At 40.4% G+C, this 17634-nt stretch overlaps 2 protein-coding genes across 4 annotated transcripts in view; one reads left to right on the top strand and one right to left on the bottom strand.

The window, feature by feature from the left end:
• OTOG (otogelin) overlaps positions 1-4001 on the bottom strand; it is a 104873-nt gene extending 100872 nt beyond the window's left edge. Inside the window, 3 exon segments of the mRNA XM_050898197.1 lie at positions 3595-3649; positions 3788-3848; positions 3932-4001. Coding sequence (XP_050754154.1) covers positions 3595-3649; positions 3788-3848; positions 3932-3983 — 168 coding nt within the window. The 5' untranslated portion in view covers positions 3984-4001.
• Positions 4002-7354: 3353 nt separating this feature from the next.
• USH1C (USH1 protein network component harmonin) overlaps positions 7355-17634 on the top strand; it is a 51428-nt gene continuing 41148 nt past the window's right edge. For 2 of the 3 annotated variants that reach the window (XM_050898206.1, XM_050898205.1), the window contains exons 1-4: positions 7355-7399; positions 11355-11422; positions 13414-13557; positions 14058-14196. In XM_050898206.1, the coding sequence (XP_050754163.1) occupies positions 7364-7399; positions 11355-11422; positions 13414-13557; positions 14058-14196 (387 nt within the window). In that variant the 5' untranslated portion in view covers positions 7355-7363. Of the gene's footprint in view, positions 7400-10992; positions 11062-11354; positions 11423-13413; positions 13558-14057; positions 14197-17634 lie in introns of those variants that run through there. The other variant, XM_050898204.1, reaches the window with a different exon arrangement.

Here is a 17634-nt window from a genome sequence, read left to right as displayed (position 1 = left end):
AACACTGTCCTCTGCACCCTTCTCCATACTTCTTTTGCTCTGAATTACAGCCTCTATACCATCATGTGTATTTAACATAATTCTCAGTATAAATATTCTGTTTTGGAAATTCTTATCACTCAGTAACAGTTACTTACAATCATTTTAAAGTACATGCATGCATAAATCACTAAACAACATCATAATAAATAAAATGTCTTACAAGGTCCTAAATTCACACTATTTTCCAAGAACCTGATCCAAAACCCAGCAAAATCAACAGGTTTGTTTTGTGGTGATTTTTTAGTTTGTTTTTAAAAACATTCATAAACACCCAGGTTAGTTTTCAAAACATTTCCCACAATCTTCTCCTTAATCTTTTCCTGTTGTTCTGATATTTAAAAATACATGATGACAGACTAAAGCTTTTATTCTCGTTTCCTTTCTCATAAGCACTTCTGCTCTCAGCAGTCAGCAGCAAGGTATCTTGAGTTTTCTTGTATTAATTCTCAATATTGTGGTGAATGAAGCTTTCTTTTTCTCCAATAAATTGCCCTTTGGAATCCCAGTGTTTCTAGTCTATTAGACTTTGTAATCATTTTTATAAATTGCTATGCCATCATAATGTTGACTCCCCCCCATTCTTGCCATATTCATGTATTAATCCAACTTTCACTTCATTCTTCCATCTATCAGTGGTGCCAATCACAATCCTTGCACTCTCTTTCCAAACTCAAATTATTTACACAGTGGCACCTGTATCACTTCTGAACAGGAAACATATTGAGTCTCACCAGAGTACCACGACAAGAACTCAAATCAATACTTTGGGGGAACAAGAAAAAAAAAAAAGAAAAAAGAAAAAGAACCCACAGGTTAGTTGTTAACGGCTTAAAAGTCAGTCATGGTCACTAGTCATCCTACAGCTTCTAGGTAAACTGGAGGGACAACATCCTTTCACACCATTTTACCCAAGGATGGTGCATAGTTTAGGTATGATGTGTCAACATGAGAGTTCCTTCCCATCTGCTTGCAAGTGCAAAGTTTTAGCACTTCACTTAAAATTTATGACCTTGTCTACCCCATTTACAGGGAAGTAGGTACAAACCCAGTTATTTATACAAAGAGGTACTGTAGACTAGATTTTGGAAATTGATCTTTAAGATGCAGCTTTGAATGCTCAGGTTCAAGGAAACTTGCAAACAAAGACAACCCATATTAAAGGGAGCATTTTAATGACAGAAAGAAATAGGACAGTACCTGAGCATGTATAACTTGTTTAATATTCCCCACAATGTTTGAGAGGAAACAATATCCAAGACAATTTATGTATTGCTCAGAAAATAATTTCCACATCAGCTCTCATAGAAAATATGCTTTAAGGAAATAATATTAACTTGTGGTTATAGTGTGCACAAAATGACCAGTCCTGTAAAATGTACTATCATGCAGAAGGGAAAGCAGTATCAGCACTGATCTATAAAGGTGCCTTAAAGAGTTCTTCAAAACTTAAATACTTACTACATCTTTAAAAAAAAAAAAGCCAGCAATACATCAAATCACAAAAGCCAATTCAGCCTGTAAGATCTACTTGAGAAAACAGAAGAGCAGACCTGCTTAGCCAAGTTACAGAAATCCATTGACATTTGTCATGATGTGGTTATGTTACCATGCTCATGACAGGTAGAAGTATACCTCCTAATTAGTAAGCCTGCGTTAAAACCATGTTGCTCACCTTCTCTATAACCTCCTATCTTTGTTCTAGAACTGCCTACATCTAGGGTGAGTAATATTTTTCTCAATTTAACATTAACTTTTTGATCCTCAGAAGCCAATAACTTATGGTAGTAAGTTTTTCCTTATTAAAAAAGAAGTAAATTATTAAATTTACCTAGTTTACTTAATACAGTAACACAAATGTTACAGCTGTTTCATATTATTTCTTCACCTCATGAAGAACAGCAGCTATATCCTCTAAAATGTTCATATTTCAGTGACACATTAATAACAGAATAGTTTTCATTACGGAAAATTCAGTGACAAATACAGTATCTGTTAATAAACAGCATTAGCTACAATGTATGATGTCTACAGTGATACAAATAACTTAGCAAAATATTTGCAAAATAACATTATAAACAACACCAGCTATGTCTACATAATTTTACCTAAGGACTTGGTGAGATTTATTGCATTTAATTTCTATGCCCTAGAGCTTTATAATTCAAATTTCTCAGTCTTGTACACAATTCTGCGAAGTATTTTTAAAATAGCAGGTGTTTTCTGTGTTCTAAATGTCTATTTAGACATTTGACTGAAAACTCATCTCAGAAGCTGTGTCATTAACACGTCTTCATGGACATAAAATTCTGCAGAGGGCTTAACCACCATTGCTTAGTGTTGCTTTACCTCTTCCTCTTGAAGAAGCTTATTAAAAGCAAGAGCATGTAAAAACGCATTATTGTTAGTTTTAGACAGTTCAAATGGCTAGAACAGCTACTCTTTGGGTTCTTACCTTTTTAAAACTAATATCGAATTTTTTTTCTTTCTCCTAAACATATTTCTTACTGAAGATTTCTGCTCAGTAGGCTAGCACAGAAGGAAACAAAGTCTATTACTGTATCTTGAATTCTTGGGGCAGGGGAACCTCAATCCACAAGCATTTGCTCTTATTGGTGGTTGATTTTGTTACCTGTTTGCAGTTACATGGCACTTCTTTCTCTCCACTGAGATTTTCCCAGAAAGAGCAGGAAGAAAGTAGAAAGGCAACTCCTCTGCAGAGCCACAAAGCAAACTTTCCTTTTCCCACCCTCAAACAAGGGAGTGGGAACCACGCACCCTAATTACATTTCAGCAACACACCACAAATGATATAGTCAGGTTGCCAAGATAAACAACATCCAAAAACCAGTACTGAGTTGTAGCGATCTGATACTGCCAGCTCATTTACTTTTACTGAGAAGTGAAAAGGCTCCCACAAAGCAATTATTGCTGGATGAGCCAGACCAGACCTCAGCTTTCCTTGGAGCAAGGATGCTTCATACGACATAAAACTATTTCTGAACGAGCTGAAACTCTAGCTACTGTCTTCCCTCACTGCTTAAATCCTTTAAACCCCAAGTTTCCTTTTGTTCATGACTGACTCTCCTTACGGCCGGGATAAAATACACATTCAACGCTGTTTGAAGGACAAGTCCTGAAGAATCACAAAGGGTAGAACAGCCATCAGAAATACTGACGGTATCATAGTAGTGTACAGATATATTCAGGTAAGATAGGAGAAACACATTAGTCTGATGACAACCAGAACACCCGTCTCAGACCGGCGCCGCCAGCCACCCCTCAGAGGGGTCTCGCCAGGCGGCGGCGCAGCGCGGGAAAGCCAGGCGCCATCTTAGGCCACGAGCGACGACACCGCGTTGCTTCATCAGCCCTGGTCGCACTGCGGTTCGAGGCAACCGACCGCGGGAAGGGGCTGCTCTCCTCGCGGGGGGCTCCTCAGAGAAAAGCCGTACGTGCCGGCGGCCTCGTCTCCCGAGGAGGCGCCGGAGCGCCCGGCCCCGCCGTGCCCGCCCGCCCGCCGCCCCTCACAGCTCCCGGCCCGCGCCCCCCTACCTGCGTCGCCGCGGCGAGGCCACCCCCTCTCCGAGGTCCCGCGGCGCTGCTTCGGCTGAGGGCAGGAGAACAAGGCAGGGTTTGCTCCGCCCGGACAGCCCACCCCACCCGGCCCGCCTCAGGGCTGCCACCCGCCGGGCCGCACACCGCGGCAACGAGGAAGGACCCCCGCTGTGCCCGGGCTGGCTCTTACCTGGGGAGCGGCAGGTCCCCGCCGGCAGGGAGCTGCGCCTGGGCGCCCCACGGAGACAGGGCTGTAAGGCAAAGGCAGCAGGTTAGTGATGACCGGGACTGCCCTGCCCTCCCGTCCCCGCGCCCTGCCCGGCGGGAGGCTCACCCGGTGGCAGCCAGGCGCACAGCAGCGCCCCGAGGAGAAGTCGGGCCTCCATGCAGTCTGGCGGGTAGCAGCGACTGCCCGCGGATCCCCGAACCTAAGCGCTAGCTGCTACACCTGCCCCGAGCTCATCCCACCCATCCCGGGCGGGGCGGCCGAGGGGTTTATCAGCCGCCCGCCTGCCCTCCGCCCCCGGCCCTTCCCCGAGCACCCACCCCGGACGCCGCCCCTCGCTCTGCAACTGGGCTCCCGGCCCAGGTCGGCCACTGCCCCCACAGCCGAGCGGCTCCGGCCCCGCTAACACTTCTCCCTGACTGCCAGTGCCGGCCGCTGACCTCGCCGGCTCCTCACGTGTATTTCCACTTTTCCGCCTTTCTGGGATTTAGGAAGCGATTAGCATCACGGCTTCTCAGCAGGAGCTGAAACCTCCGCGGTGGGCTGCGGTGTAAGGCTGCGCCTTGCCTCTTACGCGAACAAACCCGGGGCTTTGCCTTTGCTCCTGGGAATGTCGCACGAATGAAAACTGCCAGCTTGCGGAGAGCTGCCTGCTTGTGCTGAGAAGCAGCAAACGTTGTTGGTGCTTAACATGGAGCGTTGGCCCCGACCCACTGAAAAAGGTGTCAGAACTTGAGTAATGAAAGGCACGAGTAAGACGTGAACTGAATGCAGCAGGCAGCTAATGTGTATGGATTATTTCCATAGCTTCTGATAACTTTTTTTTACTATAAATTCACACTCTCGAATTTGGAGCTCTCTGTGGACCCATTTCCAGGTTTATTCTTTTTTTTTTCTTGTGATTAAATTTTCTGTCTGTTTTACCTTCCTTCCATTATTTTTCTTCCCTTTTCTCTTCCCTCTTCCTATCACTGTTACCTTTTTTCTGTTCTTTTCCCTTTCCCATCTGCTGCTGCCTCTATCCCCATCATTCTTCAGGTTTGCATATCTCATAACAGAAGTTTTGGAAGCTGCCCATACCAGGTGAGAAACAGTCTCGGATGAAAAGGGGCCTTTTCTGACTGCTTTGGGAAGTCTGTTAACAGTAAGTCATTAAAAAGATCTCTTTTCTGCCTTTGTAATTTGTCCCTGTGGATTGTGTTTCTTGCTGCAACAAGTGTTTCATTTCAAATGAAATGATGGAAAACTAGTGATGTTTTCACTGAGAATTCTGTTCTCTCCTGTAAATGCTGGAAGCAGAATGTGTATGAGAGAAAAGAAAGTGAGACAGAAAAGATACTCTTTAACTTCAGCACAGCCTTTTCCCAATAACCCCAAACAGATTTTTAGAACTATGTGCTAGTCTCAGCCTGTAGCAGAGCCCATCTACTCTGAATGCACCATGTACTTGGCTTTGGTGCACTTTCTCTGATCCAGATTACATTCATGGAAGTAGAGAAAGTAGACCAAAAGCAACAGGAATCAGTTTACACAACACACGTTTTAATGTGTTTCTTTGCCTACTAAATGGGCAGCCCACTTTATTCATTTTCCCTTAATGCCACAAGTAGCAAACAATAACTGAAACTAGTTTAAAGCTAATTTAGATGCCATTTGATTTCTTGCTATGAAAGATTTCATTATCCAAAACTAATAAACAGCCATAATTGTACCATCTTTCAATATGACATATTTGAAGTAATGGAAACTTCAGAACCATCTCATAAATTTACCATTTATCAAACTTCCAGTTTTGGAGCATGGAATAGCTTTATGGGTTTTTTTGGTTTGTATTTGTGCACAGCAGAGCACAGGAATTCATGTAACAGAGCAGACTAACAGCCCACCAAGTTCGTTATCCTTTCTGTGGTGTGTCCTTTACCTGATGATTTAGAGCAGTTTTCACATCACCAAATGAAGTTAATTCCACAATATTTTACTACATGGAGGAGTTTCTGACTCCGGGAAAAATTATCTATATGATAAAAACAGTTACTTTCTTTCAAATGTACGTAACTTCCAGCTTGTAAAAGATCTATTCCTGTAGTCTTCTAGAAGCGATTGATAGATATCTATGACTGTTACAGTCTATATGTAAATTTAAAGGAAACACATGGTATTTTATGTGTCCCTTAAATTTCATGTATCTCCTTCCTTCTCTTTCCAAAAATAAGACAATTTTGTTTTGCATATGCAGGGAAGAAATTCTAGAGCTGTGTGTCTAATGCTTGCATAGAATAGCTTGTCAATATTGTGTGGTACTGGAACTTGGGTAGAAGACAAATGATTTGTGTACTAGTAGTTGCACTTCTAAGAGAAAATTGTTTTCTGGAAACAGTTTTTGTATTTGTTTGTACACAAGCTTAAAATGCATTCCTCTCTTATTCCTGACACCTGATATGAGAAATGGCTAGTGTACATGCTATTGAAATGTTCCAATACGGCAAAGCCATCTTCTGAAAGGGGTAAGAGCAATTTCTAAAGGCGCTGGTATAGCTCACAAAGGTTATCACACAGAAATAATAAAAAAGATTCCAGTTTGTATTTGGGAGTATGGCATTTTTTTTATCATGCCTTTATATGTATTCATACAAGTTTCCACTCTGTTGGAAGGAGGAGCAGGTAAGCTACCTGTGCTTACGTAAACTCCATTCTCTCTGGAGTTATATGGGTAAAGCTGATTCTGGAGGGAGACTAAGGGACATAGGTTAGCAGGTCTCCTCCACTTGCTTCCAACCTTGATTGCAGAAGTCTTTATTATTGTATACTACATCAGGGAAAGTGGGAGAAGAACCAGCCCAAGACAAAATTACCTAAAAGAGATTAGTCTGAAATAGGCTCCTTTTCAGGTGCTCTGAGCTTGATTCTTATGCAGTTACTCACAGTAGGCATGTCAGAGACTACATTTGTAAGCAACAATAGTCTGTTAGTGGGAAAGGCTGGTGGAAATCAGACTTAGACAGTGGTAGATCAGATCCGCCCTGCTCACCTAAAAATAAAAAATGAGATTATTTGCAGTAGAGCAATTTATTGAAGCAAATTATTCTTTTTTTTTCCCCTCCAGGTGTTAGCATGCTTAAATTTCACATCTTTGTGCTTTTCTTAACTAGTAGGGCTAGTGACATACATACCTACAAATACAAAAGAGAAGTTTGGGTGTGAGCTCTGTGCTGTATGAGAAGCACCAGTTGTAAAAATCAGCTCGGGGAAAAGGCCAGGTAACACACGGCGGGGGGGGGGGCGCTTTTCTTTTACTTTTTCTTTCTCTTTTGGTTTGGCCTTAAACAACCAAAGCCTGGGGTCGCAGGGAGGTTATGGCTGCCCGGCGGTTCGTACCGCTAATGCAGCGAGGTAGGGGAGCGGCGGCGGAGGACGGGGATGCTGTAGGCGGCGGCGGGCGCGAGCGACGGGCGCGCCTCCCACCGCCCCGGGGCGCGGCCTCGCCGGCGCAGCCGCTCCGCGCACCGCCCGCACCCGCGCAGCGCCCGCACCCCGCGCACCATGGAGCGCCGGGTCGCCCGTGAGTTCCGGCACAAGGTAAGAGAGCGCGGCCACGGGGCCCACGGACACCCGGGGTCGCTTCAGTGGGAGAGCACAGGCTGTGGGCAGAGCTGTTGCCCCGCGGCCTGGAGGGAGGCGAAGCGCCGGGCTGGGGCACCGCTCCTGGCACCGGGAGGGCCTGGGGCGTGCTGCCGCCGCTGCCCGCGGCTGAACGCTGCCTGTAAGCCAGCTTCCCCGTGAGCGACGGGGAAAGGGAGAAGCTCAGCGAACTTTGCGCTGCCGTGCCAACGGCGTGGAAAAGCGGGTGGCAGCCTCCTGTGAGAGGGTGATTGTAAAACTTAAAACCCTTAAAAAGGGAGGCAGAGAAGAAGAAGAACATTCCCCTATGCGTGGGCTTTTTCAGGGCTTGATACAATTTATTTTATTTTAATGTCACGTAAAAAATGTTGCACCCAGCCCAGTTCAGGGAAGGCAAAAATGCAGGTGCTGAAGTCCAGGCCCAGGCAGTTCACATTCGCAGTCCTGCGCGCTGCCAGCCGGTGCTCAGAGGACTTCAGTTCCACCTTAACATTCACGAGTGCAATTGTGCATGTGCACTCATGTGCAAATGCACTTGATACATGGAGCGACTCAGTCTGCCTGGCACGTCATTTTGTCATTTACCCAGTTAAGTAAGTGCTCAGCGCAGTTCAAAATTGTATGAGCAACGTAAGCTCAAAAAGCTCTATTTAAGGAAAGGAGGGGAAGAAATGATTTACACATCTAAGAGATGTTTTTCCATAGCCATTTAAGACTCTCAGACTAAAGTTTTCAGTACTGTTTTGTGGCGCTTTTTTTTGTGGGGGAGGCTGGTTGGGTTTTTTTGGTCAGCTAGGGAATGGATTTTCTTTGAAGTAGTGTAATGTTGTGTTTTATAGAAGTATCACCTGGTAATAAAGCCATTAAATAATTGTTATAATGAAGTAGAAGGGCTGCAAAAAAACACCTATATGACAAACTGAAGTTCAAAAACATTAAGGACCTGGATACTCTATAGTGATGACTATAGACATCTAGCAAGTTATTTCTGCCTTGCTACCTATTACTGTGTAACTCAACAGTGGGTTGTGCAACATATCTATACAGACTCTGGTTCCTAGGTGAATGGTTACCATCCTGAACTTTAAACCTTTTCCCTTTCATTGCTGCTATAATTCATAAATCATTCTAGTCCCACCCCTGATAACGTAAGACTTATTGTCAGTGTTCGTTGGTGCGAATAAGTAGGATGCATGTCTGAGTAAAAACTTCATCTGACTAAGAGGATACTGGAACAGGTCTTTAAACTGTTTTGTATCATCCTGCTTCTAGTGGCTTCTATGGCAATTTTAATGTCTTGGATACTTACTTTTTCTGTGTCAAAACAGTGAAAATGCTCAGCCACAGGATCTGAGTTTCCTCAATTATTTTGCCACTTTCATATTATTGTTTCTTAGTAATTTTAATCCATTCTCCCTATCAACCAAGCAGCAATGCAAAACATATAATATATGGAAATACATTGGCCAGTTCTTCCATTTCCCTCCGTAGTTTTTCAAAGACTGTGTAGCTTAAATAGAACTTTGTATTACTCTTTGAAAGCTGACAGATTGGGCTAGTGCTACAGTAGTGCATTACTGTAGTCTGAACATTTTCCACACCAAAAAGTGCTTTTTTCCCCCGCAACTTCTATTCTACTGAATAAACTTATATAGATTTGTTGCCAGATTTTTTCTTTTGTATGTATGTGCAGTTTTTGTGATGATTCCTTATTAATTTCTATGAAAAGCAGTGCAATTTATATAGTGAGAAACAGAGCATAAGCAACTCTTTATTTGTGTTCTAGGATTGTAAATTATACAACTACTATGAAGATACCCTTAAATAATCACAGGAAGGTAGAAGTTGGAAGTGACCTCTGGAGGTCATCTGCTCCAACTCCCCTGCTCAAGCAGGGCCAACCTCCAGTTGCCCAGGACTGTGTCCAGATGGTTTTTTAATGTTCTTGGTTTAAAAGCTGTGAAATCATCTATCCCATACCTCCACAGTTATTTTCTCGAGAAATAGAGAGATACTAAAATACTTCTCTGATCCAAGTTAAATCATGTCACCACTGATTTTTTTTTTTTTTCCTTAACATGCGGGGGCATGATCTTTTAGGCTTTATGAAATTAGAGTCAGGTCTTAGAAGCTGTTGATAACCCTAGGTAAAGTGTATGTCTAAAGTAAGACTCTGTCCCAAGGAGTTAATGAATTAGGAAAATCATAAGAGATGCAGGTGGCTAAAATGAAGTGATGATTGTTGGAATAGAAGGCAACAGGAGAAGAATGACCTAATTAGAGAGATGGCCCGGGAAGATTAACCCAGCTGTAGCATTCTGAATATATAAGAAGTCACTTGGGTGTTTGTTTTTGTCAGAGGGCAAGGAAGTTGCTGGTGCAGGGTGAGAAGTGCAGGAATCAAACAGTAAGACTGAATGTTTTGTGAGAAGAAATGGCAGAACTTAGATATGGCCCTCCAGTTCCTGAGAGGGAGTAGGAGATGTGTCCATCAGCTAGCATATCAGGAGAAAAATGCAATGTTGTTACTGGTTGCTTTCCCAATCAGGAGAAAAGATGATGATGGGTTTGCTCTTTGCTGTGTTGGACTGATGTACTTAAACATTTAACGTTCTTCATGAGACCCTGCTCATACAGTACCTTAGCTAGCACTAGGGATTGAGTTCTGTATACCAGAACCAAAGCTGATTTATATGTTGTATTTTTCCTGATGGGGAAGGGACAAATGGGTGTTGGACTTAGTTTTACCTGTGTTGCCTTGTCTTGAGTCTGTGTACAGTATTGGTGAACCAGTCAGTTTTAACTGCAACCATTTAATTTCCTTTTAAGGCAGACTTTTTCTTCTGTGTTTTGAAATTCACTGTGAATAAATTGGTTTACTCACTAGTATTACTGTCAAGCAATCTTGTTCTACGTGTAGCTTTTTGGCCTTTAGGTGTTTTAAAAGTGTCTTTTTCCGGAGGAGACAAGTAATAGAAAACCACCTATATGTGGAGTCTTGATGGCTTTAGAGAGCCAAAAGGGACAAAGGGAATATGAAGCATGTATTTAGTTTAGAATATAACACAGACCATTGCAAACCTAGAAAGAAAGGGCCTTTCTTTAAGCATGCAAATTGGTTCTCAGACTTCACATCACAGTAATATTAGCCTTTAGGTCAGATGTAAATTGTTTTCCTCAACATTAAGCTTGTCCAAATGTAAAACTAACGTGATGTGACCTCTCACTGCAAGTAAGATCAGTGGGGGTCTCACGGTCACTGAATATAAATTGAACTCCTCATATGAGAATTCTTGGGGTGTTGGGGTTTTTTTTGCTTTATTTTACCGTAATTATCCAAGAGCAGGCATAGTAATATGACACTGGTTTAAGTAAATGTACTATTAGTGGGGGAGGAAAGAATAACTAGCAAGTTCTATTAGTCAAGAGCTGGAGCAAAGAGGAACAGTAGCATAGCAGTTTGCGTAATGTTAAAAGCGAGATCCTGAAATTAGTGGTTTGGACAACAGAACGTAGATTATAATAATCTCAGTGGTTTTATCTGTGACAGCATGTGCTATATTAATGAATGGCCAAAAAGGTTTCTGAAAACATTTATTCAACAGTACAGTGATTATCAGGTAAGGCAAATATTATTGTAATAATATTACTGCCAAGAGGAAATCTAGCATACAGAATACATTGGTATTTACCACCTTGTCCAATTGTTGTAATACTAATTTTAGAAAGTGTTGTTATAAGTTTCATGTTGTGAGGTAATAGTCTATTGCAAAAATGTGTTTATCTTTAAAAAAAAAAAGTCTTTCCTTATTGAAATCTTTGCTCTATGGCTTAAGAATTTGTGAAAGTCTTGTATGTTCAACATTTGCAGCTATTTAGTCAGAGATTTACAGTGATGTCCTTGGGTTTTCAGGTTAACCTACTAATTGACAATGAAGCAGAGAAGGATTACCTTTACGATGTGCTGCGGATGTACCACCAGTAAGATCTAGCTTTATATATGTTTGTGTAGAATTTACTAATGTTTTTAAATTTAAAGAGTGAATAATCAATATTTTAAGTGGACTTTCTATATGCGACTAGAAAAGTAGTTGAAGTAATAGTTTTTATTTGTTTAATGAAGTCTTATACTTTTACAGCATAGACTGCAGACAAGGAAGGAGCATGTCTGTAATCACCCATAAAGTTACTTTGGTTTTATGACTTGGCAGTTTTGTGAAAGAATTTGGTGGATTCATATTGGGGGGAAAAAAAGCACTTGGATGATAAAACTGTTCTTAGGAAACAGGAAGACAGCATTAATCAAATTCATTAATATTTCCAAATAATGCTTATTTGCAACACAGGTTTTCAATGAGTTTGCTTGTCAAAGATTTTTGCTAAATATTCAGATAAAAATTTATTTGCAACTGTTTTATCTGAAAGCTGAAAAAATTCAGTCTGGGAATCTGTTTGGTATGTTTAACAACTCTGGCTTATTATGACATAACAGGAAAAAACTGGTAAGGTGATAGGCCTATTACCAATCCTTTTGCCTAACTGATTTAAACCACAGTTGCTTAGGACCTATATCATTGCAAATGAGATCAGTGTCTGATCCATTGTTTTTCAAAGAAGATGAGAATGTATTTTCCACTCATCATAGACAAGTGGCTCTGATAGACATTGTTTCCATTCATATCTTAATAGCGTCTCAGCTGAGTGAAATGTAGACATTTCCATGTGATGTTTGCACTGAGCTATAGTTATGGGTGTATTCAGCTGCATATCTGATTTGGTTTCACTCAGGTCTGTCTAATTGCTTCTCCGTTCATAAAGCCTGTTGTTTGGAAAGCTGGTTGATTCAGTAGCTCTTAATTATTTAAAATCTTCTTGCAGTTACAAAATTAACAATGGATATAGTAACTTTTCTTCAATTTCCAAAATTGCAATGACTTGAGCAAAATTTCCAAGATCTCTGTGAACATATGTTGATGATGTATCACTTTTTTGGAATACATTATGAAGCATTCCAGGGCAAAAATATGTGCAATTGCTGTTGGAGTTAACATTTAATGTCTGCTTCACTGTGAATAGCATTTCCAAAAGTATTTGACCTCTAATCCCATGTAATACGCGTTCCTGATCTGTATTTTCAGTGCATGTGGCTCAGAAATATTGTATGCCAGGAAATGTGAATTATAAGAGAGCGACCGGCGAATAATATAGACTAAGTTTAACTGGATGTTTTGTAGGAATAGCTCCACTGAACCTTAGGGAGCTGTTCCTCCCCTCTTGCAGCTGGGCAACAAAGTACGTTTTCTAGACCTATAACTATCTCGGTGCTGACAATATCAAGGAGGCTACTTTGCACAGCTCTCATAAAACATGTTCACAGCTGTTTAACTTCTGTAGATTTTGTTTATTGGTTGATGGCCCTTCAATTTTGAGTTGAAAAAGAATTTAGAACTTAAAACAAGTCTTTGCTACTGAGTATTGTGATTCCCCCCCCCCCCCCCCCCCCCCCCCCGCCCCGGATCAAAACAATTTGTCCCTCCCTAAGTTCAGGAGAGGAGCTTGTGGCCTAGATCCACTTAGAAGGATTGCTAACTAGTAAGGAAACAAAAATCTAGTAGGCAAGTATATTTGATCTGGGAAGTTATTTCCAAAAGGTTCCATAAATCTTTTCAGGACTCTGAAATTAAAGATGTTGTCTATAAAAGTGATGTGCATGACCTTAAATGACAAAGGCAATATGTAGGAGATTTCAGTTATTTTGAAGGAGGTAGTTGTTATTCCTCTTTGCTTACAGAAGGCTTCCTTTCTCAGAGGCTATTTTGCTTTGGTTAAACCAATATCTGCATAAATAACTTTTTTTTAGTAGGTTGAAGGGACATGCAAACATTGAAGCCACATGTACAGCAAGTTATTAAATGATGCTTTGTGTTGGTGTGTTGATTACCTGTGCCTGTCTTCTCACTGTGTTTTTGTAGATCTATGAATCTCCCAGTGCTTGTGGGAGACCTAAAACTCGTGATTAATGAACCAAGCAGATTGCCTCTATTTGATGCTATCCGCCCACTTATCCCGTTAAAACACCAGGTGGAATATGATCAGCTTACACCCAAAAGATCACGGTAAGAGAATGCAGAACAACGCAGCTAACTTAAATACAAGCAGGAAATACTGACTGAGTTTTCAGGCAAATTCCAAGTAAAATATCGGTCACCTGTGTAGAGCTGGGCATAACTTTTTTACTTTTGCTATATTTGCTAAAGTACAGTTTTGAGCTACCTGAAATTGGTTGCCAGGTACTTTAATCTAGTAAAAGCAGCATAAAGGAGTCAAAACCAAAGCTTTCCAGTTGAAACAATCTCTTCTCATTTTTCCTACATTTAATAATAAAAAAAATCTTATAGCTCTAACCCTCTAGAAGCGGACAGCTTCAATGGTTGCTGAAGTCTTATGAAAAATACTTGATGGCTTTAGCTAACACATATCTATCCAAACTTCAGTCAACTTTCTTTTTTTCATGCCTAAATGTTATAGAAGAAAAATAAGGTGTAATGGTCATGTGAAACATTATTGCCGCACAGTGTTATGCAGCTGAATAGTCAAGTGTCTTCCATTTTTGCAGAAAGCTGAAAGAGGTGAGATTGGATCGTTTGCAGCCTGAAGGACTTGGAATAAGTGTGAGAGGTGGAGTGGAATTTAGCTGTGGCCTCTTCATCTCCCAGTTAGTTAAAGGAGGACAGGCAGACAATGTCGGACTTCAGGTAATAAAATTATATTCATGGCTGCTGTGCTGCAAAAAGCCTTTTGCTACAATGTTAGGGAAGCGGGCAGTAAGAGTTGTTCTTTAGTATTTAGAAATAGCTATTGCTGAGGTGCTCTTTGTCGCTTGTAATAATTCATAAAATATGTAAGTCAATGCCATAGTAAATACCATTATACCAATGGTGAATCAAGTTATTAAAATTGTTCTTTCCTTTTCACCAATTTTAATGATATGTAAACCTTTTTTTTCGTATTTGGGATCTGATAATTTTTGAAGATAGAAGGGCTTTCTGGAGTGTTTATACTTCATGAGTAGCAACAGTTAAATGTAAGCAGATGGAAAGAAAGATCTCTAACTACACTGCGGAAGAGTGTTTTAAGTTGCCAAATTCTGATTAAACGTAAAACAGAGCATATAAATACTAAAAATGTTAATTCCACCTTGCGCAGACATAATTTGTGTAATGAAGTGTTTATTTGAATTTCATGTATAAATTCTGGGGGTTTTGGTTTATGCAGTGGAAGTACATAAAAGAAAGAACCTATTTTTAATCATTTCCAGTATCCTTCGTACTGGATTGAATTGCACTTTCAGTGATTAAATTTTAGATACATGAACTGTAACAAGGTTGGCAAAAATAATTATGTATAGAAACACTTTTTTTCTACGTCAGTACTTATGCAATTTGCATTAATGAAGTTTTGAGTGTTTGGTTTTTTTGAATGTGTCATTTCTTGCTTGTATATATCTTAGTGAAGAGAGAAGTGAGCAATTGCTATGGCAAATGTCTGCATCTTTCTATGCTTTTGAAGCTGATAAGGTGTATTAAAGGTCTGTGTTTCTAAGTAGAAAGGCTGATATGCCTGGCTAATTTCAATTTGTTGACTGTGAATAGTTGCTGGAAGTATTGATGTTTAAGGATTATATTTAGTACTAGTCCAAAATGTATTAGACTGGCATGATTCATTACAGTGTTTAAACTAATGTGTTTTGTAGATATGCTTCAGTGTAACCGCATGGCTCTTAGATTAAAAAAAAACTCTGTCGACAAGGCAATCAAAGTTAGGTTTCCATGTTTGTATAATTCATGCTGAGAGCTTTCTAAAATTTAAATAAATGTTCCTGTCTGTTTGCATACATGCATGTGCCCTTTTGTTTGTGCATTCATACCCATGTATCCCATTCACTAATTCAGAATCACCATTGAATTAGTCCCATCTTCTGGCAGCCTGCTCTGGACAGGCACATGATCGGCTCCCTGGATGCTTTTAGAAGCTCCTTTGTATAACAAAACCACAAATTCTATATTTAATTAGAATTGAGATGGTGGCATAGGACACCACAAACACTGTGCTGGATGTGTCGGTAGCCTACTTTTAAGCGTGGGATTTGCCAGTGGGTAACTCCAGAAAAGGGCATTGATGCACCTTCCCAGAGTTTGCACCAGAAAAGCTTGTGTACCTTGTGCACCACATTACACAGCGGGAATGGGAAGTGTAGACAAGAGAGTTGTTCCTAGATTGTGATCAGCTCAGTAGAAAGATTCCAGCTGCCTCCTTCCTCCACTGCTAGAAAACTGAGAAAAAGACAAAAGACCAGTCACTTACATGGCTTTCGAAAACATTTCCTGGAAAATACTGGAAGGCATTAATGATGCTGAGCAATAAAGGACTTAATAGCCACTGTCTTAAACTGTCATGCTAGTACATTAATCTTAATGCTATGTTGCAGCTCTGCTTCTCTACTTGTTTCAGACTAATGTTTTGATATGATAGATAAGGAGTTATGCTCATTTGTTGTGCTACTGTAAGGATGTCAATTTTAATTTTTTTCTCAGTATGCAAAAAGGCCCTACTGGCCTTCTGTAACTGAGGCCATCATACTACAAGTTGGTGACAGTGAAAGGGATTGTAAAGGATGGCTGGGCTGGCTTGTACAAATTGTACTGCAACTCAGAACGTGGTTAAAGTTTGGCAGACAAAGGCGGAAATATGCTTGAGACTGACTATAAATTTGTTAGAGTTAGATTATATGTATTAATATGAACAGATGGTGCTTTGCAGCTCACCTAACTGTCTGACTTCCGTTTTTTGATATGCGGTGTTAAAGCTCAGCTTAAAGCACCTTCGTAATAGGTGGCACTAGGCACTTTCTGAACCCCACTGAATAACAAGAGCTGATAGGCAGTCCATTGTTCTAAATTGCTGTCTCACAGTAAAGCCAACTGCTTCTGAAATTTCACCCACCTGCTTTATTTAACTAAATCTCTACACATTTTCTATCCCAAAAATGCTGTCTGAGAAAGGTATAATGATCTTCTATTTTACCATCAGTTTTATGTCCTGCTGCTTTTTAAAAAAATTCAAATTCATTTTGCGTGATTTCTCCTTGAAGTAGTTTCCAAGTTACACGAAAATGACTGAATAATCATGAATGCTCACTGAGGCATTTGTAGTTTTGACCCTTTTTTAAACTACAGTTTCTCTAAAAGGCAAGTGTTTTGTCCTTTCATGAAGAAATGTACTTTTTTTTTTTCCCTCTGCTTTCTGATACTTATGTCTGTGGGGATTCTGCTGAATACAAAGAGATGGAGGTTGGTATGAGTGATGAAAGTGGAAGAAGTATACAAAATGAGAAATTTGAAACAGTGATGTTATTATGTAAAAACCCTTCAATTTCCTGGAAGCACTAAATATTATATTTCTTATGTTAAAAGTTACAAATAACAGGCATTTTACTTGGGAAAAGTTAGATTTGCAGCTTTTCTTTTGAAAGTCCGTCATTGCCTGGTTCGATAAGGAAAGGGGAAACAGTGTTATATAATAACAAAATAATTGTTACTGTTCTACTCTGCTCAATCCTGCAGACTTTTCTCTACTGCTTCTGATTCAGAAGGTGAGGCAGTGATACCAGTAGAAAAGTAACAAAATATATGAAAATAACTATTAATTACTTCAGTGTATGGACACTTTTTTGCAGGAAAAGCTGATCAAGTGTCCTAAAGAGAAGTAGTTTGTTACATGCCATGTCTCTTGTAGTTCAGCCTAGACAGGGGTATTTCTAAAGTACCATCAGTCATACATTGTCAGTCAGTAACAGAAATGTCGTTAGGATGAGTGAAGAGTACTAGACTGTATTTTTTGTTTCATTTCTGAAGCTCAGCAAAAAGGAGTATTAAAAATATCTATATGGGAAAAGCTCTTGGCTGCATTTATAATTTTGTAAGTGTGTGCCTCTTAAGGAGATGATACAATACTAACAGATGTGAGTCGCTTGGTGAATGATGACATCCTCAGAGCAACACTAGTTCTGCTGATACAGAAGCTATATGGAGACTCACAAATGGCACTGCCATTTGCAGTCCTAAAACTGGGATGCTTCTGTGTGTTATGGCATTGTAGTTAGCAACAGCAGGTTAGGTTACCCTTTTAAAAAG

Source organism: Gymnogyps californianus, chromosome 5, assembly GCF_018139145.2.
Source record: "Gymnogyps californianus isolate 813 chromosome 5, ASM1813914v2, whole genome shotgun sequence".
NCBI lineage: Eukaryota > Metazoa > Chordata > Aves > Accipitriformes > Cathartidae > Gymnogyps > Gymnogyps californianus.
Note: the sequence above shows the minus strand (reverse complement) of the source record. Positions and strands in the feature narration are given on the sequence as shown.